Source organism: Carettochelys insculpta, chromosome 14, assembly GCF_033958435.1.
Source record: "Carettochelys insculpta isolate YL-2023 chromosome 14, ASM3395843v1, whole genome shotgun sequence".
Lineage (NCBI taxonomy): Eukaryota > Metazoa > Chordata > Testudines > Carettochelyidae > Carettochelys > Carettochelys insculpta.
In genome coordinates, this window is record NC_134150.1 from 1,630,760 (window position 1) to 1,646,282 (window position 15,523).

Consider the following 15,523-nt stretch of genomic DNA (forward strand, 5'->3'; position numbering starts at 1 on the left):
CGCCACAAATCCTTCAGATCTAATGCCTGAAGGGTTATTAACAAGGAAAGACAGACCAGGGCGAGAGAGAGAGATGGTGAAAGTGACACTTTACATCCATCAATGACAGCTATTGAGGCAGCCAGCGATGGTCTGTGCTGATTCTTGAAAGTCGCGGAAAGTCCACCCGTGAGGGGTAAGATTCCAGGTGACATAGTCTTAGTTACTGGAGATCTGGCCAGCTGGAGCAGGGAATGCTGGAACAGGAACAAAAGACCAAGGTGGATGCTGCTTGGGCCATGTTATAGTTTTTTCTAGGTGGAGGGAAAACCCCTTTCCTGTCCCCTAGGTCTGGGCTGACCACCTGACCAGGTGGGTGACTGGGCTGTGGTGTTGTTCTTTGCAGCCCAGGAGGAAAGTCCCACATTCCTGGTATGTGTGTTGCCCATCTGGGCCTTTCTCTTAGGTCACCAGCCAGGCTGGAGAGGGCCCTAGGCACGCCTGCCTTTGTGTATCTGCTGCCTAAAGCATTGCTCATGCAGCTGCAGAGCCAAAGCCCGTAACGCTACCTACCACCAGGACGCAGACTTCACAGTAGCATGCACTGATTCAGGGCATCCTCGGCTTTCGTTAGACCCCTCACAGGCCTCTCCCCAGCCTGGCCCGGCACAATATTTGGTGCCAATAGATACAATGGGCACCTCATGTGGCTCCCATACCCCATGGAAAAAAGCCAGCCACATCACACCTCTGCTCTTGGTGGTGAAGAGCAAAGCGGGGAGGCGCACGGAGCACTGGCTGTAAAGCAGAGGTATGTGGGGCCAGCCTGTGGGCTCCCCTCAGACGTGGGACCGGCATGGCTGTGGGGGTCTGCAGGCCCCAGGCAAGGGACGGATTTTGGCCGTGAGCTGTATCGATGCCCTGGAGTGGGGGGAGTGACTCCTGGTGACGTTCCTGGGATCTGTAGGGAGGCCGCCTCCCCACGCGCCCAGGCCCAAGGGAGCCAGCTGAAGTCTGGGCCCAGGACAGCTGGGTTTGGCGAGACCGCGGTGATGGCTTGCGAAGGCGGTGCGGTGACGGGGGAGGCAGCGCAGCGCGAAGGTGTCCGTCACCGGGGGGGTGTGTGTGTTGCAGAAGGATCAGTTTGGGATGTATGCGCTGTACAGCAAGAACAAGCCCAAGTCTGACTCGCTGCTGGCCAGCCACGGGAACACGTTCTTCAAGGTAAAGCCCCCCGTGTCCCGCGCCCGGGTCAGTGCTCCCTGGCTCGGTTCCTGCTGGGGGTGTGGTCTTCTGGGGTCCCTCCGTGACTTGCACACAGAAACCCCCCCGTTCAGGACATGGGGGGCTCTCTACTGGGCCAGGGAAGATGGGCTCTACCGGGGGCGGTCTCCGGCGCTGGCCGGGCTCAGTGGGGCGCAGGGGGGCGGTCTCCGGCGCTGGCCGGGCTCAGCGGGGCGCAGGGGGGGCGGTCTCTGGTGCTGGCCGGGCTCAGCGGGGCGCAGGGGGGCAGTGTCCGGTGCTGGCCGGGCTCAGCGGGGCGCAGGGGGGGCGGTCTCCGGCGATGGCGGGGCGCAGGGGGGGCGGTCTCTGGTGCTGGCTGGGCTTTCTGTGAGAGGATCTGGGTGAGAAGCTGGAGGCAGTTGCTAGGTGGCTGTTCTACAGAGAACTGTGTCTTGGCCAGGGGCCCAGCGAGCTGCTGCCCCCCCCCCCCGTGGTCAATTCCTCCACCGGTCCCAGCGTGCTCCCCTTTCTGTGGGGCAGCGGGGGCCTGACCACAGTCCGGGAGCAGCTGCCGGGGATGAGCTGCCACTCCCACGCCCGCTCTGCTCAGGGCTTTTCTCTGGGGCATCAGTTCAGGCAGGTGCAGCTGGGCGACAAGATGGACCTGGCCTCCTACCTGCTGAAGCCCATCCAGCGCATGAGCAAATACGCCCTGCTGCTGAAGGACCTGACCAAGGAGTGCAGCGAGGCCCAGGAGCAGGAGCTGGGCTCCCTCCGAGCTGCAGAGGAGATGGTGAAATTCCAGCTCCGGCACGGCAACGACCTGCTGGCCATGGACGCCATCCGGGACTGCGACGTATGTTGGGGGTATCTCTCTCCCTCCCCTGTGGGCCCCCAGGCGCGGGACCCGCACCCTAGCACTGCCTGCCGGGCCCATCCCTCCCCCGGGCACGTGGTCCATGGGGTGGGTCCGGCCGGCTGGGCCGGGCCGACGTTGCTGTTACCGGGGCTTGCTGGCCTCTCCCCTCCCGCCACTGACTTAGTAATGTTCCGTCACCGCCTCCCGAGCCCTGCGCCCCAGCCCGGCACCGTGCCAGGCTTGGAGGACCCACGCGTAGCATAGGAGCCCCCGAGACCTTGGCCCAGCAAGCCCGTTCTCCAAGCAGCGAATGCGGCCCCGCCTGCGGGAGATGGTGCTGCCCCTCTGCAGCGCGTGGGGCGCTCAGCGACACAGGCACGCCCCTGCCTGGCTGCGGAGCTGGAACACCCAGGGGAAGCTCAGCCCGAACCCGCCCTGCTGGGCAGGCCAGCCGAGCTGCCACAGATCCCTCTCTGGCTCCCTGTCCCTCTCGGTCTCCCGCGACCCGACCCCCCACCTGCCCCCAAGCCCCTTCCTTCACCCCCTTCTCCAGCTCCATTCCCACATCCCGCCTGAGGATTGCTGCTCCTCTGGGGCCATTGCTTGGGCCGTCTCCCTGGTCGATGTGGGTTGGCTTCAGCTGGTTCCTTCACACCTCTCTGATCGCAGACGGTGATGTGACGCACTCACACCCTGAGCACTGTCCCAGTGCTAACCACTTTACCCCACTGCCCAGCGGTGCGGCATACAGAGGGAAACTGAGGCACCCCTCAGCTTCACACATTGTCCAGTATATTCCCAGTTCTTCACACCTACCCCTCGAGCAGGATGAGACTGGCCCCTGGCAGCACCTCCAGAGCTGCTATGCACGTGGCTGGCACCCCGACACTCCTCGGGGCCGTTCACCCACACAGAGAGCCAGCCAGGCCTTGGTACTGGCCTCTTGGGGTGAGTGTCGCCCACAGTGAGCAGATGTCTCGTGGGAGCCCTGGGTCCAGGGCAGAGGCAAGGTCCTGGTGGCTGTCTCCCTATCTTCCTCCCTCGGCCGCGGCCGCAGCGTCTCTCTGGGGGGAACGGGGAGCAGGAGCCCGCTCTGCGCCACAGCCCTGCTGTCGTCGGGGCCGGGGGGGTGGGCCAGATGGGCTCTGCTTTACCGGGTCGGGCTGTCTGGGCCAGGTGAACCTCAAGGAGCAGGGTCAGCTGATGCGGCAGGACGAGTTCACCGTCTGGCTGGGCCGCAGGAAGTGCCAGAGACACGTCTTCCTCTTCGAGGACCTGATTCTCTTCAGCAAGCCCAAGAGGATGGAGGGGGGCTTCGACGTGTACAGCTACAAGCGCTCCTTCAAGGTCAGCACAGCCGGGGCTGCGCGGCTTGGGGCAGTCCCAGGCAGGGTTAGCACTGCCTGTCGCCTGCATGGCGGGAGCCCAGCCCGGCCCGGCAGGACCCCCAGTACCAGGCTCTGCAGCTGCAGGGCACAGAGAGGGTCCTCGCCCCAGGCAGCTCCTGGCGGGTCAGAACGCACAAGGAGAGGGTGGGCGGAGGGCTGGGCACTGCTCTCTGCTGTGCCGAGGGGAGGCTGCCCCAGACCGGGAAGGGGCGGCACTGCTGGGCAAGGGGACACCAGGCCTCAGCAGCTGTCACCATGCAGTCAGCTGGGCCAGGGGCGAGTTCCCTCAGCATCTCCAGGGGCATGCGGGTGAGTGGGACGGGCATTGTGAGGGACGGGCACCCGCCTCCGGCCCCCCCAGTCCCTGTCCCTCAGTGGCACCCCCAGACCATCCTCTTCCCCTGAGCTCTCCTCAGACTTCGCTCTTTTTCCTCTGGTGCCACCCCACAGCCCCCCCTCCCCAGGCAGCCCCCATGCCCTGCCCTTACCCCCTCTCCCCCTCGGCCTCCCCCCTCAAGTGCTGTCCCAGAACCTGCTGCCCATCAGCACAGCCCTCAGAATCCCCTCCCCTTGGCTCTCTCCTCTCACCCGCAACTCGGGCCTCCCAGAAAAGCCTGCAGCTCCTGCCCCGCTGGGCCCCTTTCCCCGTGGCCCCCGGCAGCCTGGCCATGGTGCGCTCCCTCCCTCCCTGCAGACGGCCGACATCGGCCTGACAGAGAACAGCGGGGACAGCGGCCTGCGCTTCGAGATCTGGTTCCGGCGGCGGAAGTCCAGCGACACCTACGTCCTCCAGGCCAGCACGCCCGAGACCAAGCAGGTCTGGACCAAGGACGTCGCCAGGATCCTGTGGCAGCAGGCCACCCGCAATAAAGGTGCGGCCGCGCGCAGGCGGCCTGGCTCCGGGGAGCCCTGTGCGGGGGCCTTCTCCCTCACCCACACGTCAGCGTCCCTCCCTGTGCTGCCGGACGGACAGCCGCTCAGCAGAGATCAGCTCCTAGGAGCTGTGCTGAGTCCCTGGGCACACCAGATCTCTCCAGTCCACCTCCTCGGGGCAGACTTGTCCGCACTGCCTCTGAGACCGAGCTCTTGCCTGCCCGCTGCCCCCAGGAACTCGGCCCTGTGCGGCCGGCCAAGGGCATCGCGTCCCACCCGTGTGACGCAGCTGCACTGCCCTAGTAGCAGGTAGCAAGGCAAAGCACCGGGGAAACTGAGGCACACACAAGCCCATCGCGAGTCCCCATTTTGTCTCACTGCCATGTGTCCCAGCGCAACATCCCTGGCAAGGGGTGCGCCGGCCACCGGCCCTGCCCCACTATGTTGGGGGTCACAGCGCCCCTCCAGCCAGAGCCCACCCCAGCACTTGGCCTTAGCCAGACCTCCCACAGCTGGAGGCACCAGGCCCAGGGGTTGCACCCTTCTCCCTTCGGCAGTGCCTGGCAGAGTAGCCAGGCTGGTGCCTCGCTCCCAGCCTCGACGCCGAGGAGGGGGAAGGGCCATTCTCTGCCGCTGTCCCCCCAGAAATCCGCCGGCAGGAGATGGTGTCCATGGGGGTCGGGAACAAGCCCTTTCTGGACATCACACCCAGCGAGGCGGCCATCAACGACCGCGCCATCGACTACATCATGAAGGGCAGAGGTAGGTGCCGTCTCCGCGGCCGCCCGCCCGCCCAGAGCCCAGCCCAGGGCTGAGGCTCAGGGCTCTGTCGGCTTGTTCTGTGGCAGGAGCTCGGACGAGGGCCTCCATCGCGGTGTCTCTGTTTGACCACTCCAACCCGTACAAGAGAGCCCAGACGCCGCTCTCCGCGGGCAGCAGCCCTTCCGCCTACAGCCCCTCATCCGCCTCCCTGCTGGGGCCCCTCAACCTGCACGTCTACCTGGAGCAGGCCCTGCTGCCGGGCGCCAGCCGCCCCGTCCACATCAGCGCCTGCATCGAGGAGGACGAGCAGGAGCACGAGACCAGCAGCCAGCCGTCGCTGAGTACGTATGAGCGGGCAGCCGCCAGGCACTGCAGGCAGGGTCCCTGCCCCCCCGCCCCACGCTCCTTCCCTCTGCCACATCCCCGATGCCCCATCCTGAAGGAATGGGTGGGAGACAGTCGGTCGCCTCAGCAGTGCCATGGGGCAGGGACGGGGGGACGTGTCCCTGTTCTGCCGCCGGCTGCTGGGGAGCCCCTGGCACAGCCGCTCTGGGACTTGTGGGCCCAGCTTAGTGGACTGGGGCCTGAGGGGGACCCAGGCACCTGCTTTTTAACAGACAGCAAGCAGGCTGGTATTTGCCGGGGGTGGGGGGCGAAGTGGGTGCCCTCGCGCAGGCTGGGAGTCTGCACAGGGCACAAGGAGAAGCAGCTCCGTAATCACCCGGCTTTCATCACGGTCTCCCACTGCACAGGGGGGAAACTGAGGCACGGGGAGACCAAGGGGCTTACTCAGGCTCAGCCGGGTCAGGCACTGACCTGAGTGCGAGTCCTGTCCCTTCACCCTCCCACACCTGGGCCTTCCTGCATCGCTGCTCCCCCAGCCCAGCCCTCAGGTGGGGTGCGGTAACTCGGCAGTGCCCAGCGATGTGGCCCTGAGTCGGTGACATGGCACAGGGGACAGCGGGAGGATGAAGGCCAGGACACAGCTGCCCCCGTTGTGCCCCCCTCTGCTGGCCTCACGCTGAGTTCCCACAGTGCAGGCCCCTGGCTGCGAGCGGGAGCCAGGCTGGGGGTTGACAACCAGGTGCCCTGTGGATCTCGGGATTAGCGCCTGTGGCTTCGGTTGAGCGTGTGCTCTGGTCACCAAGGCGTGGTCCCTTACGCCCGGTCCCTGTCCTGTCCTCTCCTGCCAGCGACAGAGAGCTCCGGGTCCTCCCACTGCATGTCAGGCAGCGGCTCCAGCGGCTCGGACAGCGGCTGTGTCTCCAGCGTGCCCCAGGAAAGCTTCTGTGATGAGGTGGGCTCGCCCACGTACATGCCACTGGCCTCCCGCCACGGCTCCGTGCTCAGCTCCCTGCTGGACGAGAGCCCCAAATTCACCAGCGGCCAGTACAGCTCTGCGGTGAGTTACAGCCGCCAAGGCGGTGCCTGCCGGTCCCTACGTGCTGCTGCGCCTGGGCGCAGGCCTCTCCCTCCCGCGCCTGCCTGGGCGCCTGTGACTTCCGCCCGCCCAGAAAGGCGGCACTGACCCCTGCCGTGGGACTCCAGGCACCGCCCTGAGGCGGTAGCTGTGTGCCCTTCCCAGGGGGTAGACAGCCCCAGTGTGTGCCTGGCCACGCCTGCCCTGGGACACAGCACCCGGCTCCTTTCCTGGGGGCGGGGGGCAGCTTAGGGTGCTCAGTGGGATGGGCTGAGGTACCTCTGCCCAGGACGCCCCTGAGTCTGCATGGCCAGTTCCCTGGCTCCTTCACAACCCTCTGCTCGCCAGCCCTTGCGTCCCCTCATGCCGCGCTCTCTCCTCCACAGGCAGCAGGCCCGGACCCCAGGGGCCCCTCGACCAGCGTGTGAGCTCTGCTGCACACCTCTTCTGTGGGACGGAGTGGAGCTGTAAGTACCCATGGCGGGGGTGAGAGCAGCCCTCAGTGCTCGGCTTGCGGCAGGAACACCGCCATCACGGCGCCATGTGAAGGGTGGTGTCCCTGTGCGTGCTGGGCAGCTGGGAAGCCCCTGGGAGTGTGGCCAGCTGGTAGAGAGACGCCCACCTCAGCGAGTCCTTCCGCAGCAAGAGGGAGCTCAGCCAGGTCTGCGCTAGCTGAGCTTGTGAGGAGGGCCTGTCCCGCCCCACACACTGCACTGGGGCTGGGGTACTGCAGCTGTCCGGCTCCTGGGTGAGCAGCCAACCTAACCCCTGCCTGCTGCTGTGTTCCAGGGCTGATCGCTGGCTCTGCTGATCCCACTGAAGACTCCCAAGGGGACCGCCAGCCTCCCTGGGGACACAGAAGCACAAGTGGCACTTGCCTGGGGAGCTCCCCGCTAGCCAGCGGGCTGCAGGGCCAGTTACTCTGTTACTTATCAATGTGTTCGTAGCCATTTGGCGACCTAGGGGGTTTTGAAAGCGACGTTCTGTTCCTGTCCGGGGCGGGCGGTGGCACCGCTCCTGACGTTTACGGAGGGGCTGGGGCGGAGAAGAGGCATTTAATGAAGGCAGCGTGATTTCCCCATTTGGGCTGGGGCCAGCGCTGCAGGGAGAGCTCAGCACCCTCCCTTCTGTTTTCGCTTTGCCTCGGGTAGCAATAATTTATTTCTTGGCCTGCGTCTTTCCTTGTGTTTTAATAAAACCAGGTCCTTGTTCCTTGCGTTGTGTCTGGTACTGAGCTGGTACCACTGCCAGCATCTCCCCTCGGCCTGGCGGCAGCTCTCACCTTTTCAAGTTGGCGGTGTGGCTTTGGGGCTGGCATGTCACGTGAGGTTAGGGGGTGGGCTTTCAATATGCCTCTTCAGGCACAGTCAAAGGGAACCTGCCTGACAATTTTCTACAACGCCAGAGAAGCTACTGGCCAGGGAAGACCTCAAAGCCCTTGTGTAAAACAACACTTACAATTAGTGAAAGGTTGTGCCTCAACACCACCGTGCTGCTAGTTACCCCCACCACACACGAGGGTGACATGCAGCGGTGTGAGGGGAGGGGCAGTCAGCCCTGGCCCATCTCCTGCTCCCTCAGCTGCAGCCCTGGCGCTGTGGAACAGCCACTGTGACCAGCTTCTGCCAGTCGTGTTACAGAGGCTTCCTTCGCCGTGGCTGCAGCTGGCCCGTCTTGCCACAGTTTGATTTCAGGGCTTATTAAAGGTTAGGTTCTTGGCATGGCATTGACATACAGTGCACACCCGTGCTGGGGGAGGCTGGCTGGCCTCTGGCCTCCCCACCAACTTTGGGCCAGCCAAGAGGAGTCTCACTTCCCCTGCTTCCCAAGCCTGACCCCCCCAAGAAGGCTGCAGCATGCGAGAAGCTCTGCTCGTCAGAAAGCGCAGTCCTGCCTGAGACTTGCATGCACCGCAGCAACGACACTCAAGCAGCAGCCTGAGAAAGGACAATTAAAGCATCAGCATTGGCTACAGCCAAGCTGGACAGGCCTGGTCAGTTCACTAGAAGCCCTGTCTGTGCAGCCATGTAGCAGAGAAGGCCCTCTGAAGCCGCACTCCTGGGGCAACAGCAGTGGGATATCGTCGCCATGCAAAAACAGAGCATTAAATTAAGGTCGCCCAGTCTCCCACCTGAGTGGACCAGATGCCATCTGCAGCAAGGACCCCGGGCCAGGAGCGTTGGCAACCCTACTTAAATGAGCGCACGCTTGTGACAGTAGCTGTCAGCTTTAAAACGCTCAGCATGCAGGGGTCAATGGTTTTCAACACCGCACTAGGGCCTTCGTTCATTTTTTTTCCCCATTGGAGTTAAAGGGCTATAAACCAATATATATTTAGCTAATTGGGGCTCCAGCTCTGAATTGTGGGGACATTACTGAGCTCCTGCTCTGAGCAAGTGCTATGGCCAAATTGTGCAATACTTTTCAAAAGGTGTAACAGCTTTTACAATTGTCCATTTATTTTTGGTTCCCATTTTGCCTTGTCACATTCCTCCTAAATAGCTTCACTAGGTATTTTAATTTTAGTAAAAATATGCCAAAAACTTTAAAAACCCTAATAAGTGAAAAAAAAATTCCTCAGCTTGGGCCTCTACAGCCAAAGGTGTAAATACCTATTTCACCTTTAAATTCACAATACCCTCAGGCAATGCCTCTAATCCTGCCCCTTTGACCCAGGCCTCTATGGCCAGGGATATATGCACCTAAATTGATGAATATTTATTCAGGCTTTTATGGGGCAGTTCTTCCTTTTTCCAATAATTTATTAAAGCAGTCATGACACCTTCCTGCTTTCACAAGACTATATTCTGTAAATGGCCAAAAAAGAGTTACTGTATTGAGAAAAAAAAATAGACAAGCAGCTCTCAGCATGGGGCAGCTTTTTCAAGGTCTTGCTGTCCGGGCATCTGTCCAGAAAGCTATTTCTCACAGCCCAGATGCAGCTGTCCAGTTAGGCTTCTAGCTGCTGCACTGATTTTACCCATCTCCTGCTTCATGTACTCTGTCCCTTTGCATGCACACGCTTTCCCCCCTTGGTTTGTTTGCTTCACTTTTGCCCCACGGTCTGTAGTCCTGGTTCCAATTCTGCTGCTTTCCGTAACTCCTCAATTTCTAATCCCAGCCTTTCCTTCATTTCTTTCTCTTTCTTAACCTCCCAAGGGTCCAGTGGCTGCACTTACATGACTCTCTATCTCAGGCTTGTGGTTACACGCTTCCACACCAGCCTGCAGCTCTTTGGCTCGTGCCTCTTCTCATTGCCAGTGCTCGTATCCTTCCTTTGCTGCAGCATCTGAGAGTAAAACTGCTGCTGCCGCTGCCAAACGATCCCTTTGCCCTGGTTTACCCAGAAGTATATATTTGCTGAATTTCAATTTAGATATGCTCCTTATGAGAGTGGGACAAGCAGCTCCTGGCAGCGGTTGAGCTTTCCAGAGCTGCTTTTCCCAGCCTGATGGGGCTGAGCCTAATTTAGTTACCGCCACAATGTCTACCTCCTTTCTCCCTCTTTTACGAAACATCATTAAACTTTTATTTCCCCAACTTCAGGACACTTAAGATCTCAATCCCACTGCCCTCTGGTTTTTCTTAACACTCTCCCAGCTCATAGGAAAGGCGATTAGCCTTCGCCTTTACTTTCCTGAGGTATTTCTCAGCCTTGGGATACTTACTCCCAGGCAGATAGTGCCCCCCCAGGCCAAAAGAGGGTACTCTTTCCACCCCTCTTATACCAATTTTTTTTTTTATTTTGACTGTGGAATTTATGTGTCTGCCCGTCTTCACCGTCACAAACTGGGCACTGCTGCACAGTTGCTCAGGCTGGCAGCATGTCCCAGATATGAACTCCAGGAAGAATTAAGTTCCACAGCAAAAAGTGCGTAAGCTGTGCTAGTCTATATATTATCAAAACAAAAAGCAGTCAAGTAGCACTTTAAAGACTAGCAAAGTAGGTTATTAGGTGAGCTTTCGTGGGACAGTGGGTCTGTCCCACGAGAGCTCACCTAATAAACTACTTTGCTAGTCTTTAAAGTGCTACTTGACTGCTTTTTGTTTTGATAGCAAAAAGTGCATGCGCCTTTGTTAAACCCATGTTTAAATTTCATAACTAAGAATTGGAAGAGCAAATCAAAAGATAGATGTAGCTTGAATAGTTAATAGTCTAATTTTTATCCCAATTTAACATCCTAATTCTTAACCCAATTAAGTACATAGACACTCCTAAACCCATACCCACATATTCTCACCCTCTGTGGCTGGCCAGTCCCCAGGTCAGGTTGGTTGAGGTGAGAGTCCAATGTGCACGTCACTCCTTTATGCCGCATTGATGGACTCCGCCATGTGTGGCGAATTCTTGTACTATTTATCTTCTGGGTAGGAGGCCGTCTAGAGGGAGTGATGTTCAGTTCATTGGTCATACCTCTCATTCTGGGTGGGGGGTGGTACTCAGTTCATTGATCATACCCTTCACTGCGGGCGGGGTGCTTGCCCATGACCAATTTTGGAGCATCCTGCTTACATCACCCCAAGTCTGTTTGCCTCAGCTAGAAGCAATGAGTAAGAGAGTGTCCTTGGGGTTTGTTTCTTCCTTGTTAACTTTTTTTATCTGGGAACTGGACTACTTGTGTACAACGTCTGCTTTTCTCAGCACACACAGTTTTGTTCTCAAAGTGTTGAACAAGTCCACAACCCACCCGGGCACTGGCTTAGACCCTAACTGTTGAACAAGTCCACAACCCACCAGGGCACTGGCTCAGGACGGCCTCTCTTCAGCCCACTTGCTGTCAATTCCCTCAAGCCAGCCCTTCCCACTACTCACTCATGCTAACTACCCATGACAGTGGGAGAAGAGTCAGTCTCTCTCTCTCTCTCTCACACACCCCCCCCCCCCATAAAACCAACAGTCTGAGCTCATATTTTTTCCTCTCCCACCCACGCACAAGGAAAGCTGAGACAACGACATCTCTCCAGGGCCAGCACAACAGGTGTTTCGACACCTGAACTCCCACTCGTGTTCTGGTGGCTGCCTAGGTCTGGGTGGCTGGCTGGCTGCTTCACAGCAGGGGGGTTGCCTTAACTCAAAGTTTCTTGTCAGGTTTTTCTAACACTTGATTTACTTGTGCTCTCAACCAGTGCAGCCTCTGCTCTTCTCCACTCATGTCTGGCTTCTTCCACGCATGTGCAGAATGACTTTCTTTGCGTGCTGAGGTGTGCACGGATGTGCACCCCCAATAGAAACACACCACCTAGCTGCGAGCACTCTGCGAATCAGCTGGGCGGCTCTTCTGTGTCTCCCTGAGGCCACACAAGCATGCAGCTTACAGGGAACGCTGCTCCCAACTGCGCTTCAGCTTCATGAGGCTTTTGTCTGGGACCTAGACAACCTTCCACCTAGTCAGTGGCTGCCTTCCCAGCTGCACTGCCAGAAGCAAGGATGGACATAGAACTGTCTGGTCAAACTTTATTAAAGCTCTTATAAATTATTTTCCCAAGCCAAAATAAGCTACAGCTTTGGCGTACCCTTTCTGTATCAGTAAATCAATGCAGTGACTGTACTTCCATGCAAACGGCAGCGTAAACTGAAAGGAATAACCAAACAAATAGTAATTACCAAACATAATACAGAGCAGTGAAATTGCATAGCTCTTACTAGAATCACTGCAGGTCTGGAGAGGACCTCGAGAGGCCATCTGCTCCAGTCCCCTGCACTCATGGCAGGACTAATGACAAAGTTGAACCTTCTAGTCTGGCACCCTCAGGACCTGACTGGCACCAAACGACTTTGCCAGACCATGGGAGATCAATATTGTCTAGCAGCTTTGCCAACATTCCCCTGTCTACTGGGCTCTTAGAAGACATTTTGGGGTAAATTACAGCTGATTAACAGCACAGAACACTGAGAGCCAGGCCTGTGGCTGGAAACCAATTTTGTGGGACCGTGGGAAACTTGGCCACCCCTGTGATAACGGGACTTCAGCATAACTTTAGTTAGCCAGGATTATGGATGGTGCTGGACCAGAGTGTGCCAGACTAGAGAGATTCAACTTGTACTGCCTGGACCAAGCCTGATAGGCTTTTAGGCTGCTCTTAAATATCTCCAGGGATGGAGATTCCACAATCTCCCCAGGCAATTTATTGCAGTGCTTAACCACCCTGACAGTTAGGGAGTTTTTCCTCATGTCCAACCTAAACCTGCCTTGCTGCAAGTGAAGACCATCAACATTGTTCTGTTTTCAGAGGTTAAGAGGAACAATTTTTCTCCCTCCTCTTTGTAACAACCTTTTAGCGCTTGAAAAAATACAGGTAACACAAATGATTCCCTGAAGGACTTCTGATTTAACTGAAGCCGTCAGAAAGTTCATTGTGATTTTAAACTAATATTACCCTCAAGACAACTCTTGTCCATATCTGATGCAAGTCGGGTCTTAGTTCAGTCAGCCAACAGGGAAAGCGGAGGAACCGCAAACTCGTACAAAAGCTGATGAAGCTGCTCAGCACAGTGTTTTCCACACCAAAATGAGGCTCTCAAAGGTCTGTACTTACTTCTAACCAGCGAAGTAGCTTTTCATGAACATGCCAGTCGGCGTTAAAAGGTTTGGTGTTCAAGATGTCAGCAACAAACTCCTTTGGTGTCATCTGCTGGGTCTAATGCACAAAAAGGTTCGTCTCAGAGCAGTGCTCTGGTCTGGCGCTACCAGCAAACCCCTGGCCTGCTCATGTTTGGGCTGCCCCCAAACTCTGTCGCCACCCATGAGACTGGGGCATACAGGCTGGCGGGAGGAACCGGTTGCTCCCAGAGTGGTAGATTGGCTGTATTCTTACATCAGATTGCTCCCAACCCAGCCAACAGAACCCCCGAGTCCCACGTCGCTGCAGGAAAGCACAGGGGAGGGGAGAGGTGTACACACTTTGCTCACCTCCAGCCCCAGCTGAGGTTACAGTCATTTTATGCACTCGGTGATTTAAGGAACAGAACAGGGAAGAGCGACAGATTTACCCACAGTGGCAAGTCCAGCCACGGCCACCTAGCCACAGTGAACTCTCGTGTCTAGAGACGGGGCTTTGCCCCCTCCTCTGACCAGGGCCTGGCCTTGACCAGCAAGCTGAGGCTACAGCCACAAAACCATCTCCTTGCCACACAGTGCAGCTCTCAGGCTCCCTATAAGACGCACAGGGAGAGGGAGACTCCTAGAGGTAGGCCTAACACTGCAGTCGGACACCCCTGGCTGCGGCTGGCCCCGGCCAGTGACTTGGGCTCGTGGGACTATTGAAATGAAGTGCAGACTTTCTGGCCCAAGCTGTGGGGCCTCCCACCTTGCAGGGTCCTAGATCCCAGGCTCTAGCCCAAGCCTGAAGGGTGACACCACAGTTAACGAGCCCTGCCAGGCCGTCAGCTGCACAGGTGAGTCCCGGGGGTCTAACAGCAGTGTCAACAGACCCAGAAAACAAGTCATGGAGCCAGCACGCTGCACAGGACTCCTAAGTCCTCTGCCCCTGAAAGGGAGCTGGGCACCTCCTGCCATGCAGGACTCAGAGCCGAGCCTGGTGCTGGAGCAGCCCTTCCTTGGGACAAAACCCAGAGATCTGCACAGCTCCTGCTGCGGCCAGCAGCCCAGGGGGCAGGGCACTCAGCAGGCATGCAGAAGGCCATGTTCCAATCCCTGCTTGGAGCTGTGACTTGAATGCAGGCCTCCCACCTGCCAGCTGTGGGCCCTGACCAGCAGGCTGCAAAGCCATCCTCCTGCCAGCCTGGGCACTAGCTAATTACTTATGCTACGGGGAAGGGCTCAGGTTCAGCAAGCAGGGCCAGGAGGTGGGGCTTGTAGCTGCCAGTCACTGCTTTAACACAGCCACGGCAGCAAGCTGAGAACTGGTTATAGCTGCGATCTGTAACTGGCACTGGCAGGAGGGCGTATCGCTGCCCCCACGGCGCTTGTCCGCAGCTGGCCCCCATGACACTGTGCAGCCTGCGCGCGCTCTGGGCCGGCGATCCAGCCAGGGTTTAGGTGTGGTGCTCAAGCGCAGTTTTACGGTGGTCAAAACGGCCCTTAGGAGCTTACAGAGTTCGGCAGCACCCCAGGGGGGTTTCCAAGGCCCTCCAGGGCACCTGAATTGTGGACTCAGGCATAAACCGGCAGTTAATCCTGCTGTCGGTCTGGCCCTGGCCCTTTGAGCTCCCGCTCAAACAGCTCCCCTGGGCGCTGTGCCTTGGGGAGTCTCTGCATGGCAGCATGCTGCCTTAGCCAGCGGTTCTCGGCTCTTCCCCACCTCCTTCGCTGCCCATGCCCAAGGAGGGATGTCCAGCCCAATACCTAAGCCACTCAAGCAGCCTAGCGGCAGACCTGTCTCTCCTGCTCATGCTGCATAATGCTCTGACACACGCCTCACCCTTCCCTGCGAAGCCTCTGCTGACCTTTCAGGCAGGCATTCGGCTGCCCCCTCCTCTAGGTGGCCTGCCCCTGCCCTCCCCCTGGGGCAGGCAGGTCTCTGGTGGGCTTACAGCATGCCTGCGGCATCAAGTCCCATTGGCAAGCTAAGCATCCCCCGGCTTGATTGACAACCCTGCTTCCAGGACCGTGCCCTGAGCTCGGCTCCGAGTGGCTCAGTAGCTGGGGGCCAGTGTCACTGCTGAAGCAGCTTGGCAAAGCTGACAGACAGATTCACTGGTTCCCTGGCCACTCAGGCCCCTTGGGAAACATCAGCGGCACCTCTGTGGTGGAGGTAGACATAGAAACGTGCAACAGGTCCCGGCAAGGGTCCCTGTTAGGGACTGGTACCTACCCACAGCCTGTGCACAAGCCTCACAAGTTTGGCTGTGATCTCTCCAGCATCCTGCTGCCGGATGGACCTCAGGATGATGTCCGTCAGAAAGCAATGGCACTTCCTGGCATAGAATATCTCTTCCCGGGCCAGAGCAAAGCTTAGAAAAACGATATCTGCAGGGAGAGGCTCAACTCAACACACAGAATTAGCCACCCTATGGCAGCGGGCTGGCTCCAGCCCTCTTCATTTAGCCAGACACTG

General features: G+C 58.5%; 2 protein-coding genes across 6 annotated transcripts in view; one reads left to right on the forward strand and one right to left on the reverse strand.

Annotated features, from left to right (window-relative positions):
• The window catches only part of PLEKHG4 (pleckstrin homology and RhoGEF domain containing G4), a 96,113-nt gene extending 88,396 nt beyond the window's left edge, over positions 1–7,717 (forward strand). For both annotated transcript variants that reach the window (XM_075008816.1, XM_075008817.1), the window contains 9 exons: positions 1,114–1,203; positions 1,835–2,059; positions 3,239–3,409; positions 4,145–4,322; positions 4,969–5,085; positions 5,172–5,426; positions 6,279–6,487; positions 6,892–6,972; positions 7,295–7,717. In XM_075008816.1, coding sequence (XP_074864917.1) covers positions 1,114–1,203; positions 1,835–2,059; positions 3,239–3,409; positions 4,145–4,322; positions 4,969–5,085; positions 5,172–5,426; positions 6,279–6,487; positions 6,892–6,933 — 1,287 coding nt within the window. In that variant the 3' untranslated portion in view covers positions 6,934–6,972; positions 7,295–7,717. The remainder of the gene's footprint in view (positions 1–1,113; positions 1,204–1,834; positions 2,060–3,238; positions 3,410–4,144; positions 4,323–4,968; positions 5,086–5,171; positions 5,427–6,278; positions 6,488–6,891; positions 6,973–7,294) is intronic.
• A 4,235-nt stretch (positions 7,718–11,952) lies between these two features.
• Positions 11,953–15,523, reverse strand: part of KCTD19 (potassium channel tetramerization domain containing 19) — a 35,844-nt gene continuing 32,273 nt past the window's right edge. For 3 of the 4 annotated variants that reach the window (XM_075008795.1, XM_075008796.1, XM_075008797.1), the window contains exons 13-15: positions 15,281–15,435; positions 13,043–13,144; positions 11,953–12,078 (exon numbers count right to left, since the gene is read on the reverse strand). In XM_075008795.1, coding sequence (XP_074864896.1) covers positions 11,980–12,078; positions 13,043–13,144; positions 15,281–15,435 — 356 coding nt within the window. In that variant the 3' untranslated portion in view covers positions 11,953–11,979. The remainder of the gene's footprint in view (positions 12,079–13,042; positions 13,145–15,280; positions 15,436–15,523) is intronic. The other variant, XR_012647484.1, reaches the window with a different exon arrangement.